Source organism: Watersipora subatra, chromosome 4 (genome assembly GCF_963576615.1).
Source record: "Watersipora subatra chromosome 4, tzWatSuba1.1, whole genome shotgun sequence".
Classification (NCBI taxonomy): Eukaryota; Metazoa; Bryozoa; class Gymnolaemata; order Cheilostomatida; family Watersiporidae; genus Watersipora; species Watersipora subatra.
Genome location: NC_088711.1, coordinates 12,424,695 through 12,451,916, shown reverse-complemented (window position 1 = coordinate 12,451,916; position 27,222 = coordinate 12,424,695). Strand labels below are relative to the sequence as shown.

Sequence of the window (27,222 nt, the reverse complement as noted above, 5' to 3'; positions counted from 1 at the left end):
CATTTTTCAATGCACAGGTGCTGTCTTCGCAGATAAGTAGTTTAGTGTGCTATTGACTAAATCTGCATAAGTTGCCGATTAGGCAACTTATACAGAGCAGCAGTACTTTGGAGCATATACTTCGGAGCAGTTTCCTTCCAGCAAAGAAGGTTACATAATCAAACACTTTGTCAAATATTTGTCAAAATGAAAACTTATTTTGGTTGAATATCAGAAATTTGATAACTTTCAATTATATTTCTATATATTTGTCAATTATATTATCTTCTAATCTACTTGATGGTTTTTGTGTTTGGATGTTGTGTAATAGAGATATTGGGGTACTTTAACTTGTTTTTATATACAGGTTCTTTATTTTTTGGTATACATTTAACACTGAGGGGACAGTACTTAGCCATTTTATTATTAATTGATGTTTCGGCGGTTTTATCATTAAAGATGTGTGCTTTTGAATTGATTTGATTTCAGAAATGACTAATGGTCTTCTTCATTGTAATGTTTTTGAGATAGTTTAAATTTTCAAATTTTCACTAGTATTTAAAATTATTTCAAATTGATAAACCAAAATTTAATGGAAAGTCAGGACAGAAGTATGAGGTAAAAATGTATAACAGTATTGATTATGCACATAGATAATTGACTTGAACTTGTTGTTTTTAGAGTTCACCGACATAAAATGTGAAATAAAAATACAGTGTGTTTATATTTCAGTTTATGAAAAGTAAAGTTTATTAATTAGTGCAGCATGTAATGGAAACACAAGGCATTTTACTGTTTTAGACAAAGTATAAGCTTCTTCTAAAAGATAGTTGTATCAAAAACACTCAAGTTTTTAGCCCATGACTTACATCTTTAGTGTAGGATAACTCCAAATGGATTTTTTTATGTGTTTAAACCACTTCAAATGTTTGACTTTGTATAGTCCCTCGCTAGTTTCTGATTCAACTTTCACGTCTTCAGCACTTCACAGCATTAAACTATTTATTATAAACTTAGAAGGTACAAGAAATTTATCATAAATAGAATACATAAATCCCTTTTATATTCTGGCTCAGTGAGATCACTAGGCAAACATAATTGTGTTGGCATCCATCGCAGTTCGCTATTTTTTATGTTACGTTTTGTGAAGTGTAAAAGTGCAGCATGCATGTGGCGCCTTTCATCATGTCTCTTACATGCTTTTGACCCTCAAAATAATCTCATGAACTTAAGAAGAAAAATGCTTACAAATAATAAAAACGTGACTTCATTGGATATTCAAGGTAGTTTATTAGTTATTATTTCTTAGATCTTCACTTATCGCGAGAGTGCTGGTTTCAATTAACCGCCAAAAGTGAGAGATTACTATATAGCTAAATCAAACTGTATGTTACCGTTTTAAACAGCCACGAGAGCTATTGAATTTCTGATGACTTCAACGATGGAACTTGACATTTTTTTAAATATTTGATTGTACCATTCTTTTGAAGTGTATATATGTTAGAATGCTCATGTTGGTGTTCGTTTCTTGTTACACAGGCTTTGACAAAAATGTCCCATTATTTGCTGCAATCATGAAGAAATAAAAACAAGGTTATAGAATCGAGCATCGTAATAAGTCAAGGTAAGTTATACTTCAATTTAATGTGTTCCGTTATGCTCTTGTTTATGTTTAAATTTTTATTTGCCACAATTGAATTGTCACTGAAAGGTTGAGTGGGACCATTTAAAAAAAATTCAAGTGGGTACTGGTGTCATATTATATTTACTTTCTTCCACTGATGCTCAAGAAATCAGAGGAAGAAATAACTAAGTTACATAGAAATGATAAGTAGTGAGTGTAAGTTTATGAGAATTGAGCATTTTGAGGTGAAAGTTTACAGCTAGAGTATAACCCTTCTCACAACTTAGCATGCGCAAGATGAAGCAACGGAACAAGTGAAAATAAAATTATGGAAAAACATTTCTGTTATTATACTCTCCTACTCAGTATGGTATAAATCGATAGCACTAGTTCTCTAGTATTTAATTACGGTCCAGCGTAAAAGCGCATGCTGGTGCCAATATTCCGATGATAAAGATCGCAAATGAGAATATCATTATTATAATGATGGTAAATAAAAGTACATACATGTATTATTGTACTTTTCAATGCATGGGCTGTTTTTGTTGCTGAACAATATGGTCTTTATAATCTGAGCGATGGTATTAGCATAATGACCTAAACCTTACATGGGGTGCCCTAGACAGGAGTTGTCCATGCAATTGGTAATAAATAGTCTGCCTGTAGGTTGCGAGTTAGTACGGTAGAGCAGTGGTGCCATTTCTACAGTTCGTTATAAACTGAACAACCATGAGTCTCCTCAAACTGATTAACATTGCTAGTGCTTCGCGCTGCATCTGAGGCCCATCTGACAGTAGAATTTATGGCCGTTGTTCGTTAGGAGTTTTTGCCAATTAAGAGTTGTTCATTCATAATCTCGTTTAGTTTATCTGCTTTCAGAGTTAGGTACATGCGAATTTCTCTACTGAACCCTCAGACTGATTAAAACTTTTAATCAGTCTGAGGGTTTATTCAAGTCTGACAGTAAAGGTTATGTCTTGCTGTTCTTAGTTTTTAAAAGGGAATACAATTTTTTTAAAGTTCTATGATTATGTTGGTGCCGAGTTAGTTAATTTAGTATTCCGACATTGTCATTTCAATATGAATACTGTGTCCTTCAATTTACATGGGGGGGATAATATTCTGTCTCAGAAGAAATAAACAAAACTATTTAGCTTCATCATAAGTGATGATCATACATGGTTCAAACATACTGATCTCGTTTGCAGCAAGCTTTCATCAAACATGTTTTTTTATGTAATGCAGATAGTGTATTTCATAAACAAAAAGACAGCACTGTTGTTTAACTTTCAACTTATGCATTGTCATCTGATCAAGGGCCCTGGTATATATGTCTCTGTCTCACCTTATCGACAGCAAAAAAGGATATTTCTCTTACAGACATGTATAATAAGACTTGTGTACTACCCATCACGTATTCCAGCTTATCACACTTCCACTAATCACATCATAAATTTATGAACATATTGCCTCATCCAAACTTGCTCGTTTTTGCACTTGTGTTACAGGTTTTTGTATTTACCCTTTCACCCATATGACAAACATCATTTTCTATTTCCTGACACCAACATACTACATCCACCATCATATGTTTCAGTTTATGAACTTTTTGTTACTACAACCTTCAATTCACTATCCTGGCTCTTCCACAGTACTATTAGATTACCAACTTTTAAAACACGTCTGTTCAACTCACTTCAAATTCCTGATTTCTGTTTTCACTTTTTTTTTCTTTTGGCATGTAACGAAAAACATAATTTTGTTAATTATTTCCTTTGCTAATAAAAAGTTATACATATGCAATATTGTTCAAGGGAGAATATTGCAAAAGTAATAACTGTTCATAGTTAGTATTCACCGATGTTAGGTGTATGGTATTGACAATAACATAAAACATGTTGCATATGTAGCTGATTACAACAATCCATTGGACAGAGAATTTCAGCTGTATATAAATGATAAAAGTTACTTTATAAACTGAATAGCTGTGATGCTCTATACTTACGACTTTTTTTGCGAATGAGGTAATTAATTTCTGGGGTATTTACCTGGAGGCGGCCTAACTGACCGCATATTTGTCAAGCGCTCCAAAAAGATTTTTTTTACATGGTTCACTATGTAGAGCATTCCAAATTCTATCACACCTGATTGGTTGATATAACAATAGTAGATGTGTACCTATAACTGAAAAAGCAATTTTGGGTATTCCTCATTTTCTAAGTTTTTTGTTCCCTGGAGAATATGATCTCTTCAAAAGTTTCTTGTTTCAGTTTCTTTTTAAGTTGTATAACTGCAATTGTAGTTAGCTTTGGTTTTGACAAATACCAATTTTCTATGATTCATAAAACTCGACTCACTTCGTGCTATGACAGTTGATTAACAAACTTATTCCGATCATGTCCACAATGTTCAAACTACAAAAATGAGAAACTGGGGCGTAAAAGGCATTTTATTACCTGAAATGAAAATGTTTTCACTTGTGAGTTACCTTTTCAGATGTCTGCACATAGATAATATTGTTATCAATCGTCGTTGCAAGGCTTCGACTTGAAAAATGTCTGAGTCGACAATAGGAGCACAAATCGTCAGTATGAGACATTCCTGCTCATAGTTGTTTCATAAATGATAGTTCATTAGATATTCGCCTAACAATATAGTAGGCTAGCTTTCACATAGTGAGTTGCACTAGCTATTGTCTATCATGAAAATTAGTGTATCAGTTGATATGATTTGCTAACTCCCATTTAATTTAAGCTAGCAAAACACTGAGTTCCGAGTTATCCAATGGCTGATCCACTTCATGTAAGTACTAGTCCCGCAGAGTACAACAACTCCAACTCAACATTGCATTACTAGTATGATAGTTCTAATTGCGCTAGGTTCAGAGGTGTTATAGAACAGGGTGATGATATGATGTATAAAGGTTTACATGACATTTGCAATAAATTTATGTGATACTTCACTCTCTACTATTTACTGTAACAATTAAATGATTGATTTTATGTTGTCAGTGGTGAAAGTGAAATTTAGCTTATTTTTATGACAGGAAAAGCCTACAATGTGGTTGTTGATTGTAGCTGGTTCACAGTAAACATGAACCCAGCTTTAACAGATAAGAGTGCTAAACTAAGTTACCCAAGTGCAGTGAGCCCTTGAGAATCAGTCCATCACATACATACTCATAAAGAATGTCTTTCGAGGTTTAGATTTCCTGCATTGCATTCTAATAGCTTTTCTTCTATATCTGTGTCAGATTTTTTATTATTGTCAGCCTGTTTTACATTTTACTGACATAAATGTTTTAATTGTAGATGATGGTCATCACGTACATAGCCTTTTTAATATTGAGCGTCTGCTGCGCGGCCCTCACCACTTATGTTTGGAAATCTAGGAAGGCTTCTACTGTTATAAATAACCCAAACTTTACAAAGTTTCAAAGACAATATTTCTCAGCATACTTCCTGGCTCTGATAGCTGATTGGCTGCAAGGACCGTACCTTTACCGGCTCTATCGATACTATGGCTTTGAGCAAGCACAAATTGCAGTGCTCTATGTGGTTGGATATGCCTCCACTGTGATTCTTGGCACGTGGGCTCCTTTTGTCGCGAACAAATATGGTCGTCGCAACTTGTGTGTCGTTTTCACCGTCATCTATTCCATCGCATGTTTTATGAAATTATCCACAAGTTACGGACTCTTACTGCTAGGAAGGATGTTTGGAGGCGTGGCCACGTCCTTGCTCTTTTCAGCGTATGAAGCTTGGTACATCCACGAACATATTGAGACTCACGATCTGCCGAAAGAGTGGATTGTAGAAACGATGAAGAAGCTCTCAGTATGGAATGGGTCACTCGCGGTGTTGAGTGGAGTCATCGCTAATGCTTTTGCTGAATGGTTAGACTTAGGACCTGTTGCCCCCTTTATGCTGGCCATTCCCTGTCTTCTCATATCTGGTATCATCATAATGACTACTTGGTCGGAGAACTATGGGACTCAGAATCTCAAATTCAAATCTGCCTGCTTATCAGGATTGCGAGAAATTAATGAAAGCCGAAAAATTATGCTGATTGGGGCTATACAGTCTATGTTTGAGAGCGTTATGGCTCTCATTGTCTTCCTCTGGACCCCTGTTCTTTGGCCCGGACATCCCTCACTTGGAGTTGTTTTCTCTAGTTTTATGGTTTGCATTATGATAGGTACAAGTCTACATGAGCTTCTCACCAGGTACCATACGGAGTCATTGGCACTTGCTTTGTCCATTACTATGGCATTCATAAGCTGCTGTATCTGTGTCATTTTCACTCATCCCGACTATACAAACACTCGAATATGTTTCATTTCCTTTCTTCTCTATCAGATTTCTGTTGGCATTTACTTTGCATCTATTAGCGCCATCCGAGAGGAGATAATCCCTGAAAATCATGCTGTTAGTATTATGAACTGGTTTCGAGTGCCTTTGAATATCATCTCTTGCATTGTATTAATGTTGTTGCATGATGAGACATTCCGCCATGGCAATAGGCTTATTTTTATAATCTGTTGTGCTCTGCTATTCTGTGCACTGATCTGTTTGTCAGGCCTCATGCCTCTTATACAAAAACCAGAACCTAAGGACAAGGAGGCACCCCCAGAGACTGCTTGATATTCATTCCTTCAACTTATTTATATAGTCGCGTATAATTGTTAATGTTTATGAATAACTAATAATATTTGTTTACATTTTTGCCAAACGTGAAGCTCTTCTTTTCGGGTGTTGCTGGGTTGTTTTCTACGATACCGTAATGCTTAACAAATGGAAATACATTTTCTCGATGAATAACACAATTTATTGTTTTAAGCATTGCGTAAAACTAATGACAACATATATAATAATGGCATTGACAAAAACATGACTAGAACGGCAAAAAAGGACAGCAAAAGCTGTAATATTACATTTGGAAAAATGATAAGCTAGGTATCATAAGCAATAAGTCAGGCCAAGATATGGGAGACCGCCATGTTTTTATTGTGTAGAAATGTGACGCTACCATTGACAATATTTAACTCTACCAGGCAAATGTATAAAAAATGCTAAAATTATCAGTCATTTTAAAGCTTTTACCAAAGAGCGCTGGAGCGACCACCAGGTGGATTGAAACCTCGTGAGCTCCGAGTAGCAACTTTATCATCAAACTGTTCACCTGAAAGATACAGCACCTAAATAATGCATTCCTGTCTCGCACCAGCATAGAGAGCGGTAAAATCATGCATACGAGTATTACAAAGCACAGCCGCAGTCAACCCATACGCTACTGGCATAGTGGAAATGCTGAGACTGCTCCCTTACCGCTAAGGGAGAATGAGGATTCCTGCATGTGCCGGCCACCTGATCTGGTAGGGGGTCTGTGGTGGAAATTGTTGGAGACAATTGTTGCTACCAACACTTCCTCTTGAACACCAATTGGGGTCGGTGGGTCTTCATCCGCAGTAGGAACATGTTTTGGAGTTGTGTCAGGGACATCGCCTTCCCGGTTGACCTTCTGCGGTGCTAAAGCCTGCGTATTTGATGGCACAAATATTAAAATTTCTGACCAATTTGTTTAAATATTGAAGTAAACAAAAGCTATCCCATTCAATTGTTCACAACAACTAAAACTAGATCCACAACACTCTGATCTTGCCTTTAATAGCATATCATGTCGTACAGTCAATTTGAGATTATAGGAATGGAGAAATGACACTTCAGTAACTATGTAAAGATTGGGAATTACCTCATCTCTGGCGGCTACTCTGCCATACACGTAAGTAGAATCAGGGTGACAAGCTATGTATTTTCCCCACCCTCGCTGAGCATATGTACCATTCTGATCAACAGCCACCTTTCCGCCTGCTATGACAACAACTGGCACACCACGCACATTTGTTCCTTCAAATATATTAAAATCGCTGGCAGAACTATGCGTTTTCGCTGATAGAATCTTTACAGCGTGTGGATCCCACACCACTATATCCGCATCTGAGCCCACAGCTAAACGTCCCTGTAATGTAAATGAATTTCGCATTAAGAGTGGATTTCTAAATAATTGGTATGGAAAGATAACTTCTCAATTAACTATGAAGCTATACCCATAACTGTTATACCGGCCTACAGCTGTGCTTACACACACAATTGCACCTTACTCGCAGGCATTGAGCATTACCTTAATCATCAAATATGTATGGCAATGAATCACAATGAAATATGTTAAAATAGCTAGACAGAGTCAGCACATGTGATAAAAAGATCAAGTCAAGTTATTGCTAAATTGGAAAAAATGCCAAATTAAGGAAAAATGGATCGCAACAGCTGATAAAACTAACGCATGGCATACCCAATAATTGCTCAACAATCTAAAGACTGAAGCATTTGCAACCCTGCAAGCATAATCTAATAATGACCTAAGAAGCCATGCATGACAAACAAACCTTTCGCGGATAAATATTGAGGATTTTAGCAGCATTGCTACTCGTTGCTGCAACAAACTGGCATGCATTCATCATCCCCGTATTGACGCCTCTCTCCCAGACTATCGACATTCTCTCCTCCACTCCATTCACACCATGGGGAATCTTGCGGAAGTCTTTGCAGCCAAGAGCCTTTTGATCAGCATTAAAAGTACAATGTGAGGATCCAGTGAATTGCAGGTCACCACTGTAATAAATAGAACATACACTTATTCAGGAATTGGTAAAGTAAGTCTAGGCTGAAATGACTAGATGAAGCAGCCATTTTCTATCCTGTTTCTATTTATATACATGTATATAAATGGCACACCACAAGTTTTTTGCGTGCGTGCGTGTGTATGTATGTGTGTGTGTATGTATGTGTGTATGTGTGTGTGTGTATGTGTGTGTATGTGTATGTGCCTCCATATATAGCTTTTAAAATTTGGGAATGACCTATCCATTTCATGCTGGGCTTGATATCAGAACTGCCCATTCGCCAGGCAGATATTTTACCAATTAAGATACGCGAGATGCATTGAATTCTGAGGCAATATGAGCTGTAATGTCGGTTAAAATAGGCATAGCATTTTGCACAATGTGACTAAAGCTTGCTCTCACGACTCATATTGGTAAGTTTAGCAATACGGATAGTAGCAAACTCAAATTAGCTATTGGCAATGTGGCAGGCTAATGGCAAGTGGCAGGCAACTACATTACCTGCAAGTGATTATAAGCTGTTTTAATACCCGTGCAACGCTGGCCATTCGGCTAGTTATTTTATATTGTAAAATTAAACAAAGGTTACCAATCTGACCTATGGCCATGAGTGCAAGCTGTTGGCTATTCACACACATTCTGATCATTCATACACACTTGTGGGTTGTGACATGCATCAGTCTAGATTATCTAGAAGCGAGATGAGATTCAGAAACAAACGGTTCAGATCTTCTTAAGTCTTTCAATGAGGATTTTCAATGATATATTACATGATATGTCGCTAGTTTGAATTAAGTCCATTCCTGAATGTATACATGTAGATGAACATGTGTCTCTGACCTGGACAAATATCCCATAAGAAGTGCAGAAGTGGTTGGATCAGGACGAAGAGGAGGTACCATGACATAAGCAGACGCATGTCTCCAACACTTATTCCAATAATGAGTACCGTCTGTGCCAAGACAGGCTGTGACAGGTGCTCCGAACACCACATAACCTGTCATAGACATAGAGCATAATATCAAAAAGACAAATCTAAGTAGGGTCAAGAAAATGATGAGATCAAGTTAGGCTGTGTTTATTCAACATTTGGTACAGGTAATGTCATGCTTGGTCATACACCCTTCCAAGAAATTAAGAAAAAACTTTAGACCTGAACGTCCAAACCATTTTTCCAAAAAAAATTAATCAGGCGCGGTTGTGAGAACAACTATCATGGATCCATAAATTTCCCAACCATCTGTTTACATCTGATCGACAACCTTGGAAACAGAAGCATGTATAGGATGAACCGTCCCTCATCCTACACGACTTGGACAGTTAGACCTTGTTTTAACCATCCCAGAGACCGGAAGCTTAATACCTTTGTGCCTTGTCTCTGAGATGATTTTAGCGGCAGATCTGCCAGTCACCGGGAGAATACCAATAGGGCATCTTGCCTGATTGGCCAACACGATAACACGATGGGCTGCCTCGGCTTCAATCTCCTCAGGCCTGCACATTGCGTGACCTTCTGGACCGGTGATGCCCTGACTGATCAGCTCCTCAGATTTCTAGAGTACGTATTCTCAGGTGTTAGTAAAGCGGTGAAAGCTTAGCAGATGAACCATTTCCTTGCAGCCAGCACTAGCCTTAGCTCAAACATCACAGCTGTCAGGTCTTTTTTAGAATATATCAAGCAACTATTCTAATAAATAAAACCCCAGGCTACATGTGGTTTGCAAGTGTCTTTTCGTACATATTGACATTTATATATGTATATATGCCATAATAAGCTAGTTAGATAATTAAATTAGCTTTACAATAGAATTTTTGTATTAGAAATGGCATCTAACGACGGTATAACTTGGGCAGGAGAACTATGACTATTATCATAGACATGTTAGGAAGCATTGAAAGCAGTAAATGGAGCACCTGCACCATGCCAACACCAAACGTCACCAAATCTTTTTGTGTTACAGTTTAGAGCTTTTAATCTGCCATCAAGGTTTTAGCGATTACAAAAGTATTTTTTCAGCCAGCACACATCTATTATTAGTATATTAAATTATATGACACACCAGATGACATGAGACATCTTTTAGTTACTGAAGAGATAACCACATAGATACTATAATTATAGTTTTATGAAATACTATAGTTGAGCATTACCTTTTCAATAACATGCCCATTCTCTGCCAGGACAGTCACAAATGCTTTGAGATCTTTACATTTCTTCAGCACCTGTAAGAGCTCTCCATCATTCAGCATATAGAGGTCTTTGTATTCCTGAGTCACACGAAACGTGTTCACACCTACACAAGCCATGTTTGAGACATTGGGTAATAAGGGCACTGTTGAAATGAGTTCAAATCTGTGATGGAATTCATTTAACAAAACATTGCTTGGTGAGTTTGACCTTAGTTTGATGTTCCAGCTAACTCAGAACACTGTATGGAGATGAAGAAAACTATAAAAATGTTATTTGTTTCAGACAAAATCATTAACAGGGACAGCATTAAAGGTTAATTGTCAGCACAAATTTTTATCACATCAACAGCAGCAAATAACATTACAGGATTTGAATGATATTTTTGTGCGATTACAACCAAATCCTAGGTTTCATCTGTTGTATATGCAGGCGTTTTTTGCTCGCCTGACTGTTACGGGAACTTAGGCTAAGGAAGCCAGTGAGGCTTTAGAAGGCAAAGCCTCTCACACAGGCTTGCAGAATTATATAGCTTTCTCAGCTTATTGAGAAAGCTAAGGAAAAGCTAAATAGATATGTAACAACAGGTTAAAACAGGTAACTGTTGCAGTGCGTACTAGTAAGTGCGTACTAGTGCAGGTAGTAATTGCAGTGCGTACGAAAGGTTTTGAGCCAGTTACATTGTTGCCTCCTAGACCTATTACTGCTGGTCTATGTTGGCATCTTTCAGATGATGGCGAGTTGCAAAACTTGATAAAACGATCTGATAGAAAAGGTTAAGGTCCAGAAAATGGAAAGGACAGGAAGGTCGATCAGGAAAGTTATCAATGAGGGGTGGTACCAGCTCAGATGAAGCTGTTCCACAAATAAAGGTGCATGGTCGTAGCACCAGCTACGCAGAGTCAGCTCAGGGTAAGCCACGACCTTTCCTGAATCAGGTGAGCAGCTTCTTTAATGAGGTTCAGTCTGGCTTCATGACACATGATTTTATCCTGCAGCATAAACATGCCCTTGCTGAACGCAGGTCCAGGATAGAGGAGCATAGGAGGGCTATTGCAGCCGAGAGGTTGACAAGCGCCAGCTCCAGCCGGAGATCGAGAATGAGCAAGAGTTCAAGGCTGCCATGACGAACTTGGCTACCCTGAAGGACGCTAAACTGCCTGCTACCCAGGCTAAGGTAACGTCACCTACAGACATCCAGCTGTCTGTGGGTGGGGACGCCCACTTGGCTCCCACACCTCACATCAGGGAGGTGCACAGGACGCTGTCTCGACAGCAATCTGTCCTAGCCGCGAGGCTGGCCATGTCGAAACAGGTGGCATGGTAGCTCAGGGGGAGACTTCTTGGGCTAGAGTGATAGAGGAGCACAAGGCTCTGCTAAAAGATCAGCCAGGCTCAGAGGAGGAGTGTATGATCCACTCTCTTTATGATTCAGATGATTCGAATACGACGGTAAAAGAGGCTGATCCCCAAACCTAGTCAGGCACGAGAGCAGGTAAATACTGGGACAAGTATGTACCCAGGAGTTGCATATTAGCGTTGAAGATGACAGGTTAGGCTGGCGAGAGCTACTATGACCCGAAGAGTAAGCATGGGAGAGGATGACTCACCCATACAGTTGAGGCCACTTTTAATTTTAGTATGGGTTAACACCTGGTTCACAAACTACCCTCATGCTCATGTAAAATTGTTAAGCTTCTGTTTAACATATTGAGCTCACGATGATTGCTGACTCTATTAGTGTACCAGAGGATAGTACACATGCATGTCAGACACTGTGTCTGAAGCTTGTTGCTTCCTAACATGATTGGTGTTTGAACCCCAATAGTTACTGTGCCTATGTTTGTGCTTCAAAGAAAAATAAGGGCAGGTTGTACATGTATATGCATGCGTTTCTATGCCAGCTAGGCTTTAGAAGGCAAGGCCTCTCACACAGGCTTGCAAGATTATATAGCTTTCTCAGCTTATTGAGAAAGCTAAGGAAAAGCTATATAGAAAAGGAGAAGGGTGTATTGGAGAGCATTCTTCTTCCTGCTTCTAGCTAGCAAAGACGTGGTGAGTGCTAATAAAACATCGTCAACATTTTTAAGTCGTGAAAATGGACAAAAAAATCCCACTTTTGGCAAAATGTCGACCAGAAATAGCTGCAACGCTATATACATGTAATTATATTACGACCTCTAGGTTTTGGAACTCAATTATCTAAAAATTGTTCATTAAAATTCCTTATTCATCAAAGTAGAGCACGCTTTGATAGGTTTTAAACAGATTGTGTTTGAAAATAACTCATTTTTATGAACAATTTTTTAAAATTTCTAATTTTCCTAAGAATTTTAAAAGATGTTCACTCTACAAGATGTACACACAAGCCAAATGGTGCAGTTGAATAACCACCGATAAGGTTAATGCGGGACATATAAATATGACGCAGACTTTTTGGTATTTGTCGAATCTGCTTCAACTTTACCTTATAATTATGTGCAATGTTGAGTTGGTAACAATAACAATGTAGTGTAGCGACTAGATGGGGAAACATGTATAAGAATGGCAGTCAACAGAAGTGCCTTTGTCTCCTGTTCACGCATTGGACAATAGTAGGGGTTTACACAGGAATTCTCAAGTCTGTTTGTTGGTAAAAAAGACTGCTTTGTGACAGCTTGCAGCATAAGTGTTTTGGTCTCAAACTGGTTTTGTTCTTTTAATATCAAAATCATTGATGAACAATGAAATATACTGATTATATTGTTATAAATATATGCAATTTTAAAATGCTGAGTTAAATTATGAAGTAAGGAATATGGTGATCATTCCCTCAATTTTCAGAACTAGTGTCCAAACATGGGCAGTGTTGTTACTCGAATAATATATCTTCATGTAAATGGAAAGTGTTTAGATTCGTGTGACAAAGCTCAACAGAGGGACAGTTCACACAAAGTTGGCAACCTTCATTTCTACATTGAAAGATATCAGAGCTCAAATTACATGCCTGCTTCAGTTCTGTCACGAATGGATTAATAACATTCATCCATTGATCAAGCATGACCCCTCACCTTTATCCTTGACTAGAAGTTCCATGTCAGCAGCCACCTTCTCGTTCCACCAAGTGACTCCCACAGAGAGGGCGTAATCACAGGCTACCTTGGAGTCTGCCCAGTCACGCCATTTATCATAAGATTCTGCCAGTGGGGTGCTAGGGCTATCCCACACGCAGTCAACTGCAAAAAATGCACTTGTCGTCACATTTGAGTTATACTAAGTTGCAGCCAACTGACCATCACAAGTACATTTACAAAATCAAATCAATTTCACAACAGAAACAATTGTTGTCTATGAACAACAGAGTTGTTCATAGACAGATAAGTTGGTGTGAATCTTAATGGCAGCATTCAAGGAATCCATACAATGGTTGTAATTAGACTGCTAAGACTGAGTCATGCTGCATAGCAGTATTTTGGAGTTGTCCTCTCGCTGACTATTTGTCAACTATATGCACCATAGGCTGATGGCATCACCGAGGCAACGCAGATAGCCTATGTCGGGAAACATTGCTGCTGCCATTTTTTTCGATATTTCGTAGTACATCCATGACAGTTTATAAAAAGTGTACCCCTTCAATAATTGTGATTGCCTGTCATAGATGACTTCATCTATATTTCCCTTCACGATAGTCGCCGAGTGGATGAGAATGCTATGGCACAAGTCTATTCGCTAATGTAAATGTGGATAGGTTTATGATAGTTCGAACAATGTTATCACAGACGATCACTGATGTAGTGTGCGATTACCGCCGACATATCGTGATACAATGTGTTACCAGCCTTTAATAACTCACCAAGAAAACTGGACAGGTCAAACTGCTCGTGGGTACTGCAGCCATCATACCCATTTCTGGCCGCACAAAAAACCAAACTGCTAGCTTTTGTGAACAACTGCTGCCTGCTTGACTCTGCTTGACTGAGCTTATGCGGAGTTCTGTGTCTATGCAATGGATAGTGCGCCTATGCAATTGATAATGCGTCTATGCAATTGATAATGCGTCTATGCAATGGATAGTGCGTCTATGCAATTGATGGTGTGTCTATGCAATGGATAATGCGCTATGCAATGAATAGTGCGCTATGGAATGGATAGTGCGCTATGCAATGAATAGTGCGCTATGCAATAGATAGTGCGCTATGCAATAGATAGTGCGCTATGCAATGAATGGATAGTGAAGCCATTACTGATAGCAACTGACCAATCATAGTGGTACCTCCAGCCAGCGCTGCCTTGGTGCCAGTGTAGAAGTCATCGATAGATGTAGCGTTCATGAATGGCAGTTGCATGTGGGTGTTGGCATCAATGCCACCTGAAAATCATAGACCAGAGTGAATCCAAGCAGTGTATGGATAAAAAGCTTTTCTAACGTTTGTCAAGCCATGGACCATCCCTGCTCAAAACCAGTCCAACTGGCATTGCTTCACTACAGCATGTGATAAAAGAGAAGCACTGGAGTGTTATTATTTTGCCATATATCTTGAAGATACATGATATATAAAAAAACATATATGAATCACACATCACTTTGATTTACGTCACAGTAAAATGGACCTTATCTTGTTTGTAAATAAAATCGGTGAAAGCCACCAATACTAGTTCCTAGAATCAATAGTGATGCGAACAGAATTTTTGTAATGTTTTTAGCAGTTCATAGTTATTTAGCTGACTCACTCATACGTAAAGTAAAAACTTTGGCGCAGGTTCACAGGTCTATGTACTCTATAAAAATATATGCAAAAAACAGGATGTCACCTTACGCAAGAAGTACCATTTAGTAAAGGCTCCTGGTAACCTTACAAACATTGATTGTGTAGTTAGAGCTATGAAAGCCCAATAGAGTTCCAGATTGAAGATATAAATGTTCAAACCTTTAACTATGGTTAAGCAGAGATAAAAAATGTTTCACAGAAATACCTGTGCCACTCATAGCGCATGATTCACAGAGCTATGAATTTCTCAAAAAATTGTAGCAGTATCAAAGAAGGATCTATAGATTATCCCATGAAATTACTTCAACTCCACACTAGATGGCTGCCATTAAAGAGCCTTTTACAAAGCCTCGTTCAAGCGTGCATCATGCAGAGAAAAGACTATCAACTTCCTCCATCTATTTAGTCAGTAGAGCAAAAAATGACCAGGTAGGACAATGGGTAATATGCGTCATGTAGGAAGAAAAGGAGGGCACAACTTTGCTTTTTGAATCAAAAACAGCTTTATTGTTTGCAGCAAGAATGATCATTAAAAGGGATCAAAACAAATTGTAAAAATAACATCGCCACTCAATTTATATATATAAATCTTAAAGTCTGTCGTTCTGTGTGTCCAGCTTTAGCTATTAAAATATAGGAATCAAATATCCGCTCCGTGCTAGATTTGATCTCCAACCCTCCCGTTCGTCAAACGATTACCTTGCCAATTAAGCTACACCAGACGCAATAAATTTATTAAGCGAAATTAGTCACTTTGTCGGTTAAAATATGCATAGCAATTTGTGTTACGCAAGACAAAGCTTGCACTCACGGCACTTATTAGTAAGTTTAGTAATACGGATAGTAGCTTACTCAAATTAGTCATTGGCAGTGTGCCAGGCTAATGACAAGTGGCAGGCAACTACATTACCAGCCACTTTTTAAGCTGTTTTTAATACCCCTGCAATGCTGGGCATTCCCACTAGTTTATATAGAAAATAGAAAACCATCTGGCATACGACCAAAAATCTACAACATTTTAACTAAGACTGCCTCTGTCATTCCCGTGTGAAAGACTCCAGCAGAACTTGATGGCAGTTACGGATCCTAGTGATACACAACTAATTCATCAGTTACGGTCCCTAGTGATACAGAACTAATTCATCAGTTACGGTCTCTAGTGATACAGAACTAATTCATCAGTTACGGTCCCTAGTGATACAGAACTAATTCATCAGTTACAGACCCTAGTGATACAGAACTAATTCATCTAAAGCACATCATGGCTATTATTGATTATTGATTAGACCTACAGTTTGTACAACAAAATGGTTGTTAAAGAGCAGCCATGGCATCTGAACCAGTTTCCAACATCCTACTACAGTTGACAGAGTAGTCAATGTAACCCAAGGGTAAAAAATTGCAACTGAACGGCTTCAGTCATTATGGATTTGGTTTGGTCAGACTAAAGTTGGATAAAATATTGTTAACAATTACAGCATTCACTGTTTATACACAGGTTTTATGCAATTGTGATTCAGAATATGACAAATAATATCATTGAACCATAAAACAAAAAAGACAGAAAAACACAGAAAAGGGATCAATTTACTAAATTTGATTATGACCGTCGTGAATGCTTACAAACTTAGGTAGCCTCGGTAGATACACATATATAGGTTATGTGGCAGTGCAAACTAGTGTTTAGGGTAAGTCAAAGCTGAGGTATATTTACCTGGCATGATGAACATTCCCTTAGCATTGATAACTTTTGCAGAGTCTGGCACATTAAGTCCAGTTCCAATCTCCCTAAACAAATACCACAATCAGACCTGTAGCAGCCCCCTGGCCAGTGGAGTCTACCATTATACATCACTGGTAGACTTCACCGTGATGTCTACATCACTGGTAAACATCACGGTGAAGTCTACATCTTCACTGTGATGTAGACATCACTGTGAAGATGTAGACAGTGAAGTCTACAGTATTGGCATATTAGAGAAACAGTAACTCTGATACTACCAAACCCAATCAATTACCGAGTATAAAACATTATGTTTGCATACGTCTGTATGTTCAGTATGATTTGCACTGATCCGGCTAACCAAAAAATATCTGTTTTCTAGCAGAGCTATCAGTAGATATTTTATGGAGCAAAATGGACTGGTTCACATTTTTATGTCTCCAACTATAACATCAACTCTAGCGCAATATTCCCGCAGGTGAAGGATGCCATACTGACTAATTTTTTTGCTGCAACCAGAACTTTTAATAGCTTCGTGTAAATGGTTGTAGTTTTTAAGACAAAAAGGCAGCAGTACCAACAGTGTTAGTAAATACAGCCAGCTGTAAGTTAACAGCGTAAATACTCATTTAGTTTGATTCTAACATCCACATGGTTATTAATTTATCAAATACACTACTTTAATGATATTATTAAAAAAAACACTGAAAAGAATTTAATTCACTAAATTTGGTTTTGACACATGTAAATACCCCTTACAAACTTTGGTAGCTTCGATTGAGATACACATACATCGGTCATGTGACAGCGTAGCCAAGTGTTTAGTCATCAATCTTTAAACTCTTTACATAGTTTGTTAAGTTATAAACAGTTTTCTCCATAAAATTCGAGAAAAAATAAAATGATAAAATAATGATAACCATTTATCAAGAAACTTACTGTAAGCCCGGCATAACTCAGGATTCTTGTCATTTTCGCTGCAAATTGCTACACAGCTTTTACAACAGCATTTTATGAACACATTCATTGAAGGCAATTGTCTTCTCTTGTCCGTAATACATTCGTTCTTGAGCTTCTAATCAGATCGCTCGTGGCACAGTTATATGAAGAACGAAAGTTCTACGATTGCCAATTGAGTTCAGTATTGCTTGAAGTGGGCCTGCTTGTTCACATTACAGATGTTTTAGACAACATATGGGGCTCTGGCAGTCTGCTCTTATACACTATGTTTCCATGACGCGCATCATGTGGATTGGAAGTTGTGCGCTACTGTGTGAATTAAGTGTTTCTATGGGCATTTGTATGATGCGGATTGACGTCGGCGCCTTGTTGAAAAAGGTAAGGAATAAGTTAATAATTAGCGACGCAGTTAGCGACGCAAACACGTAAAACTCGATTGAGAAAGAATGACAGAAGTATTAAAAATGTTTAAAATTGAATAGCTGGTGCGGTGTTTTAATGCGCATCATCCGCGAGTGCTGTTTCCATTCTTCACAAGCATGATGAACACACTTCTCTAATGAGCAAACAGATATATAGATGCAGTATAATTACATATACCGGTAGTATTATTATATTATATATATCAAAAGCATTATTACAGTAAAGATTGTTCTGCAAACCGGAATGTACATGGATTAGCGCAAGTGGGAGTGATGGTCTCGTAAGCCTAAATGTCAGGAGTTCAAGCACTGCACACAACAATCTTTTACGATGCGCTTTAATAACCGTCTATATTGTTTCTCCAGTGCGATCGTATCAAGCAAGACTAAAAGACGGTCCGAGTTTTATAAGTGCATAAAATAAATAGATAGATACGTGTCATTTCAAAGAATCTACCTTTAAAAGAGAACTCTTCGCATTTGGTGCTTATCAGGCTGTGACTCAGCCTGATGAACCACATCTAAAAGTAGAAAATCTCTGACGAGAGACGAATCTCATCTCACAGAATGACTCAGCGAGCTACAGAGTGACTCGGTGAGTCACAGAGTGACAAGCACAGCTAGGCTTGCGAGTCACAGCCTGACAAGCGCCATGCGCGAAACAACGCTGTCATAGCGACGAGAAATTTTAGTCAAAAATTGTCTAGTTTTAGATAGATATATGTCTTGAACAATGAAAATATATAGCATTCATTACAATATTTTAATATACATGTATATAACTCCAGCCACAGCCATAGTTCATATTGGTCCAGTGGAGCAGCAAAGTTTGATGAAGCTAACCAACTCTACCACTAATGCTCACATACACATCCCATTTGTTAGCCACTGTTTTTCCTTTGTATTTACACAGCGACCGGTATAAACTAGGCTTTACCTGCTTGCAATGCAGGTAAGCTTTATTTGGTTGCACTATGTAGAGCAAGTAATTGATATGTTTTGCTCACTTTTGCAATAATACTAAAGGCAATTAGAGAAGGCTCTATCACTTTCTAATAGGAAAGAATCGCTTGGTAATTTGCACTAAGTGGTCATATCTTCAGAAACAATCGAAATTGGTAAAGCCAGCCAGATCTGATAATAGTCAGTCATTTCTTCCACACACACAAAGTCAAACATATATAAACTGTGTTGAGCATGTGCTGACAGTTTCCTAGCAACTAAACATGAGCAGCCAATTTTCTGTTAGATGATAATATTTATTTGTCTGATTGCAGCTTGCTAGTAGCAATTCTTTAGGTTTAAAAGTTACTAGAAATCCATTTTGTATACTCCTGCCTTACCTCAATAAGGATATTTATTGTTAAATATTGGGTGACATGAAAATTTCACAGTTGTGTATTCGTTGTTTAGTTACCACTCTTCAGCACTGGCAATCCATAGCTCATGTTTGTTTTCTAGTTGATCATAAACAAAGCCGACAGAAATCGATGTTGATTCCCCGCCGCCATTTTTAATCTTCCGGCATGTTTACTTCATGGCCATGATTATTTTTCAACACAGTGACTTTTAGTGTAATTTTATTTTAAATCAAGAATTTGCTAAAAAAATTCTTTAAGCAGTTTTAGAACAGCAAAAAGTTGGAAGGTCGTCGTTCGTGAAAGAGATTGATTAAAATTGGGTGAAACTATATAAAGCTTTTGCATCAGTGATATCGTAATTTTGTCTTTCTAACTGCTGTAAAGCGTGACATTAACCCACACACTATAACCCTAACAGTCTAAGATGCTGTGAACGACCATCAGGTTTGCCGATAAAGTACAGAGAATATCATTTGCACAGCTATTCTGAGACACCAGGAGGCAGGTGATTGGAGCAGATGTTAGAGTGTTGGTCTACCAAGCTTAAAGTTGCGAGTTGCAATCCTGTTTATGACATTTTTTTTATCTCAACCTATAACCATGGCTGGAGAGCCTGACACATGGCAAACACACACGCTATGAAGTAATATATAGAAGATTCTCCCAATAACTTATCAAATTCAGTAATGTTTTTGCAACACATCTTCAGTGGTTTAACAGGATAGCAAACAGTAGCCTATCATTTTCTCTTCACTATTGTCACAGCGGGCCAACTGGCACTCAGCCATGTTTTGCTACAAAACCTGCAAACTATATTCTTATTGTGATATGTAAAACTTACTTAATAATACCGTCTTCAACTAAGACGTCTGCTTGGAATAGCTGGTCATCATTGACGCAGGTTCCTTCACGTATGTGTATGAAGCCTGGAGGAGAGTCATCCTGGACAAGCAAGAGTAACATGGCATAAGATATTAATTATGACGGAGTTGTGTATACCTGATGATATCGCTGTAAAAATTACAATCTATCTGATTATGTTCCGTAAGCTACACATATACACGTCACCATAAAGCTACAAGCATATGGTGAACCAAGATGCTACCTAATGCTCCCAGAAGCTTTGTATATTGCAACTCACAAAGCTATAGATTTTTTGCCGACCATGAGGTTATATTCTAACTACAGTCCAAAATTCACACGCTCTCTAGAGAGTATTTGATCAGGCCATGTACAATGCTCCATAGAGCTACTCATGTAAACTTTCCTAGAAAGTATTTGACCAGGCCATGCAAAGTGCTCCATAGAGCTACTCGTGTAAACTGTCCTAGAAAGTAATTGATCAGGCCATGCAAAGTGCTCCATAGAGCTACTCATGTAAACTTTCCTAGAAAGTATTTGATCAGGCCATGCAAAGTGCCCATAGAGCTACTCATGTAAACTTTGTTAGAGAGTATTTGATCAGGCCATGCAAAGTGCTCCATGGAGCTACTCATGTAAACTTTGCTAGAGTTAAACACTAGACTCTATACAGCAATGCAGTTACACTCCCTGTTCAAGCGCTGTAAGCTACTTTGCAGAATTCTACGAATCCAATTCACTGGAACGTCTGTCTTTAAGATTGTTACGGGAAGTAGCCATACTGCAGAGATGGTCCTTGTACGCAAACTCGACAATGACTCATACATATTCTGAATGAAATATATTCTTGTTTAAAATATTTAAGCTAGCAGTCCTGTAAGACAAACATAAAGTAGTATGTGTAATGTCAGCAACACAAAGAAAAGACAATAGATCTAAAGATTTAGCAACTGACCCAGCTGGCCTGATATGTGTAAGACCTTATATAAAAACTGAAGAAGAATATACAGGGTACAGACAGGACTTCATATCAAACCTCAGAAGCACAGAAGCACAGAAACACAGAAACAGCTGCCATCTGAGGAATCAACAACCCTAGTCTATTTGGGATGGTCTCTGTGCGACACCTGCTGTCGAGGCTTGAAGTAATCTGCGCGTAGTAGAGCTGTCTTTATTTCTTTTTTCTTTAAATAGCAACAATTTTTCTTCCATGTACGCCACACCGGCTCACTGACTGCCAACTGGGCTCTGCATGTCAATTAACCAAGCTATTGCATAAATGGAGCTTTCATCAAGGATTTTCATGATGTATCTTTTTTACAATTGTCTTGCTTGAGGAAAAAATACAACTCAATAAAAGCACTGCAGATATTCAGCACTCGCTGTATGTGCTACAGCATTTACCAAAGAACCGATCACTCGACACTGTATATAGTATTGCCAGAGAAGAGCCGTTGTTGCTGCAAACAAATGAATGAAGAAGACACTCGCACACAGACACTGGCCCACATTACAACTCAATAAAAGCACTGCAGATATTCAGCACTCGCTGTATGTGCTACAGCATTTACCAAAGAACCGATCACTCGACACTGTATATAGTATTGCCAGAGAAGAGCCGTTGTTGCTGCAAACAAATGAATGAAGAAGACACTCGCACACAGACACTGGCCCACATTGCAACACGTTGTATTAAATCTACTAGCTTACAGATGCTGCCTTTTGTCTAAAACCAATTGAAAGTTATTGATTTTTGGTTGAGTTTACATGCATCCTACTGTTAGCTGACTGCAGACTATGTTAGTATCATTTCTGCAAAGCTCACTTTTGATAGCGGCTATCATCACCGCAGCCATTAAAATGCTAAAACAAACATCAAGGAAAAACTAATTACAGCGCCAGCCTACTCAGACACACAGCACAAAGACTAAAATTATAGTGGTCGTTTTGGTCGATTGTGTTGCCCTTCAGTATAATCTGCTGCGTGTTAGTTAGACAGCAGGCGATGATCAGGATGAATCCTACAGGTTCTGTAATGCATGCGATACAGCCCACCAGACTATGTATCGCCTGACACTTTGTTAACAATCCCTCAAAGATTGAATATAATGTCTGCTTAGCAGGTTGTATGTTTTTAGAAGCATTCTTGCACAAACAATGTCTAACTGATCTTGGCTGAACATGTCTGAGTCCAGTGGAAAAGGAACCTCGACGACTAGAGACATGCCCAGTTGCAAAGAGTGTATGTCATTCCTGTCCCCACCGGTGGCCATTATTGGGAGTTGAACCCCAACCTGTGGGTTATAGGTCAGGAGTTCAAGGTCGCTAGACAAGGACACTAATCATACAAATTCTGTGTCGCTAACCTGAAACTAGCAATTTCATTGTAAGGAGTTCTTTAGTGTTTCTACAGCAAAGGAGCTGGGAAGAAGAGGCATTACTATCCATCAGCGGGTTTGCTAAATACTCTTCTCATGTAGTCAAAAACGTTTCGTCGAGGCTCTTAACTTCAAATCGTATAATAGTATAATAACATAGCACCTTTATTCTGTATTTCTTACCCTGTACATATGTGCAACTAGACAATAAAATGCTGTTTTCACAAGTGGCGGCGTCTCTAAAGACTTAAACCATGTTACGTACAACTTTTATCGTTTTTTCTAATTAAATCAGATATGTTGATTCCGATTTTGTACTCAAAATAAAGATTGGTCCACTAACTTTCAGAATCATAAAGGCTTTTTTACAGCATTTTAATATCGGTCTCGAAAACAACACGGTCGGCACAACAGGCTCCGCCCACAAATATGTGCCGTAGCCTAGCTTTTTAGGAGCGGAAGTTAGGGATGTTTAGTCCGATTTAGAATGATAGAGAAGGGTGTCTTAAAACCCATTATTATTTAAATTCAGCCTTCAAATAATCTCAGTCTTTTCTGAAAGATAAGCTATTTAAAATTGCATATTTAATAATGAGCTCAAAAAAACGCGATAATAACGCTAGCTTTTGATAAAATCATGCTTTTTTTAGCTCATTTTTTTCGGTGTTCGGCCTATTAAACATCCTGTAACAAGCTAGGAGCAATTTTAAATAGTTTATCTATCTTTCATAAAAGACTGAGATTATTTTGAAGGCTGAATTTAGATAATAATGGGTTTTAAGACACCCATCTCTATAACTCTAAATCGGACTAAACATTCTTAACTTCCGTTCCTGAAAAGCTAGGCTACGTCACATATTTATGGACGGAGCTTGTTGTGCCGATTGTGTCGTTTTAGAGACGGATATTGAAACGCTTTAAAAAAGCCTTCATGACTTTGAAAGTTAGAGGACCAATATTTATTTTGAGTACAAAATATGAATCAGTATGTCTGATTTACCTAGGAAATACTATAAAAGTTGTACGTGATAGTTATGGTTCAAGTATAACAATTGATGAGAGTTCTACCTAAATCCTCAGAGCTGCCACCATTATACCTTTCGATGAGACAAAACTTTAGGCTACAAGGTGAATCAGACATGACTTTGGCACATAGACATACGTACATATATATAAAAGTCATTATAAATATATATACCTATGTAAATATATATAGATATATATATTTATATATATATATATATATATACATATATATACATATATATACATATATATACATATATATATATATATATATATATAGAAATCGAACACAGATAAGTGATAAAATTTGAGCCTATGACAAAGTTGAAGTTTAGTAAAATACATACTAAAACTTAGTTTTAAGTATGTGTTTAGTAAGCTAAGTCATTTAAATTAAATTGAACGTATAACTAATGTTATTTTCGCCTGTCTCGAAGGCACAAACTCCCTATGGTGGGTACCGATATGTAGTACATTGTAATGTTACACTTTATTGCAGATCATAACCACTTAATATACTTAAGTTACTGGAGGCAACTATAGTTACTAAGGTTAACATATTGTTTTGATACTAATTTTTAAGTTAGCTTCAACTGTTTAATTTATTACTATGTACTGTACGTAGATAAAATTTTGATGATTTTTACCAGAAGGTGTTTGCATCAGGTAATCACTATGGGTTTCTATACCACTTTATACGACATTTTCACCTTACAATGACAACACTGAAACGAACTAAAATCATATAATTGTATAACAAATAATTTTTCATCGTAATCGTAGCAAAATAGACTCTGTTTAGCCATTACTTGCTAATAATTCCATATATACACTCGAACACCTTTACAACTCTTTTATTTTTTTCCTTAATTTATTTCAATTGCACAAAACAATTTTTTCATGATACGAAATTTAAAAGTTATAGTTGTTTGAAAAAGCTCGAAAACCTTTATGATTGTTCTATTTTCCCTGTTAATTTATTTGAACTGTACAAAACACCTTTCTCATGAAGTGAAGCTTAAAAGTTAGAATAGTAACTGTTGTTATATGTTTGATAAAAATAAAATTTTTGATTTTCTGTGCAAATACTTTTTATTACCCAAGCATTCAGCTATTATTGTTTATATATGTATATATAATAAATATATATAAACAAGTATAAAAATAGCGCGGTCAATGAGAATGACCTCGCTAAGATCCTCTAAGACTTCTACATCCGGACTGAAAAGCATGTCCTGGCAAACCAACCAGATATAGTGGTGGTGGACAAGGAGAACAAGAGGGCTACTATAATAAATATAGCAGCACCCAATGACTACAATATAGCCAGATAAGAAAAAGTGGAGAAATATCTCCCTCTTGGAGAAGAGATTGAAAAATGCTGGGATGTAAGAACAACTGTAATTTCAGTAGTCATTGGGGCACTGGGCGCAATAACACCTGCGCATAAAATGTGGCTTGCCCAGATACCGGCAGCAATCAACTCAAGTGAGTTGCAGAAAAGTGCGCTATTGGGAATAGTTAAGATCGTGAGGCGAGTGGTCAAACTCCCAGATCTCTGGTAGGAGACCCGAGTTAGAGCAGAAATTACCAACCATATGGGTTATTTGGGGTGAGAAAACACTTTTTTTATATATATAAAAAACTAGGTTAGATCTATATTTCCCAAAGTATGTCGTATGTCTGTCATTCAACTATAGCTATTAAAATCTTGATATTGAAACTCCGCAATCTTATGAATTTGAACTCACGACGAATCGCCAAGTTTCCTATCCGAACGCTCTACTACTGAGCTAGCACAGCAATCAGATAAGTTTTCATATACCGCATACACCATGTGTGTGCTAACTATTTTACCATTGCGTAGTTTACCTTATATATATATATATATATCTATATATATATATACCTTTTACATGTCTGGAACTTTACATTTGTGTTGTTGGGTGTATAGAAATTAGCTACTTCACAAAAACTGACAACAAAGAATATCATGGAGCAGCACCTCAAACTGTCTGAAACATAAGCACAAGGAAAGTAAAATTTATGGCCACGTATTTGCCGTATTCTTGCAGTCCTTTTTTCTTAATGTGAGCTGCAATTACATATGCCAAATCCCGCACGTACTTGTTTTGCACCGTACAACATTCTTCATACTCTAAATTTTCAATCTTTCTAATAAAATGAGTTGCAAAGCTGCTTATAAGAGTGACATTTATCAGAAGATTATTGAAAACAAAATTATATCATTTAAAACAATATGTATTGTAAAATTGCTTTTTTGTTGCAACTATTGAGAAAATTTACATGTGCAGGTAGATAACATGTCAGGTTTTTGTAAACTTGTTAGACACCAGGTGAACTAAAAACCAATTCAGCTACATTACCTGCTCTGAATCAGCAATAGATGGCCGAGCTGCCAAATGCTTCACTGCTACACAAGTGATCAATTCATCCATATTAAACAGGTGCTGGTGCAGACCTGTACAAGAGCAGGCTAACGCTACTTTTTTCTTTAAGATATATCCTGCAAAAAATCATTGACAATTTTGCAACTGTGATAAAACATGGACCGTCGCAAGCAACACTTTAAAATTAAAAAAATATATTGTAGTTGATAAAACAATTATAGTGTAGTTTAGATAAAGACTAAATCGTTGCTACGTTAACGTGCAGAGAAGGTTGGATATTATTTGCTGTTTATTTGAAAATTAAAAAATCTATGATTGTGATAGTTCAATTTAATTTCACGATGCCAGCCTACCGTATAGCGAGGAGCATCAAACTCAACAGCTGAACAACTGACGGGAATTGAATACAGCACATTAACGGATGTTTTGATAATTAATGTAGCACGCGCGCAATTCTGTCATTCGACTGTTTGCAAAACACGAGATTAGTATTAGATTTATGTTATGAAATAAAACAGTAAAAAATTCAACTTTTTCAAATTTTAAAAACATAAATCTGTGTAATATAACAAAAAATTAGCTTTCGCCAATGAAGAATGTCAACTCTCATTATTGGCGAGTTATAGCGAATGTCGACTATAAAAATCGAATACTGTACGTGTACGTAGTGTACATGTATGTGAACGCCGTATAAATGGCGAAGTGATAAAGCAATACCGACCACAGTACTGATGTCGGCGACGTCAAAATCGTTTTGTTCGACGATCATGTTGGGTGTCAAATAGTCCATTTAGTTTATTGATGGACGAGTCAAGAGTGAACGTGAATGTAGTACAACTTATAAACGTAAGTGGTGTTA

The 27,222-nt window shown here is 37.5% G+C and overlaps 3 protein-coding genes across 3 annotated transcripts in view; 2 read left to right on the top strand and 1 right to left on the bottom strand.

Annotated features, from left to right (window-relative positions):
* Nucleotides 1-1,516: 1,516 nt before the first annotated feature.
* On the top strand, nt 1,517-6,246 carry LOC137393150 (molybdate-anion transporter-like). The gene is made up of 2 exons (XM_068079577.1): nt 1,517-1,603; nt 4,915-6,246. Exon 2 carries the CDS (start codon nt 4,915-4,917, stop codon nt 6,244-6,246), a length of 1,332 nt encoding a protein of 443 aa, XP_067935678.1. The 5' UTR covers nt 1,517-1,603.
* Nucleotides 6,247-6,423: 177 nt separating this feature from the next.
* Nucleotides 6,424-26,769, bottom strand: LOC137393149 (dihydropyrimidinase-like). Its single transcript, XM_068079575.1, has 13 exons — nt 26,717-26,769; nt 26,340-26,479; nt 20,529-20,629; nt 16,936-17,009; nt 14,711-14,821; nt 13,524-13,688; nt 10,437-10,579; nt 9,649-9,838; nt 9,126-9,282; nt 8,049-8,274; nt 7,355-7,621; nt 6,931-7,138; nt 6,424-6,784 (listed from the first exon to the last, which is right to left on the bottom strand). The coding sequence occupies exons 2-13, from the start codon at nt 26,409-26,411 to the stop codon at nt 6,702-6,704; spliced, it is 1,797 nt and encodes a 598-aa protein (XP_067935676.1). The 5' UTR covers nt 26,412-26,479; nt 26,717-26,769; the 3' UTR covers nt 6,424-6,701.
* Nucleotides 26,770-27,164: 395 nt separating this feature from the next.
* LOC137392747 (proprotein convertase subtilisin/kexin type 7-like) overlaps nt 27,165-27,222 on the top strand; it is a 30,389-nt gene continuing 30,331 nt past the window's right edge. The window contains exon 1 of the mRNA XM_068079069.1: nt 27,165-27,209. The gene's annotated coding sequence lies outside the window, so the exon portion shown is untranslated. The remainder of the gene's footprint in view (nt 27,210-27,222) is intronic.

Coding starts and splice junctions, on each gene's coding strand:
- LOC137393150 (XM_068079577.1), top strand. CDS start 4,915: ATGATGGTCATCACGTACATAGCCTTTTTAATATTGAGCGTCTGCTGC.
- LOC137393149 (XM_068079575.1), bottom strand. CDS start 26,411: ATGGATGAATTGATCACTTGTGTAGCAGTGAAGCATTTGGCAGCTCGG. Junction 17,010..20,528: donor GTTGAAGACGGTATTATTAA/GTAAGTTTTACA, acceptor GTATTTGTTTAG/GGAGATTGGAACTGGACTTA. Junction 13,689..14,710: donor TGGAGGTACCACTATGATTG/GTCAGTTGCTAT, acceptor CATTTTTTGCAG/TTGACTGCGTGTGGGATAGC.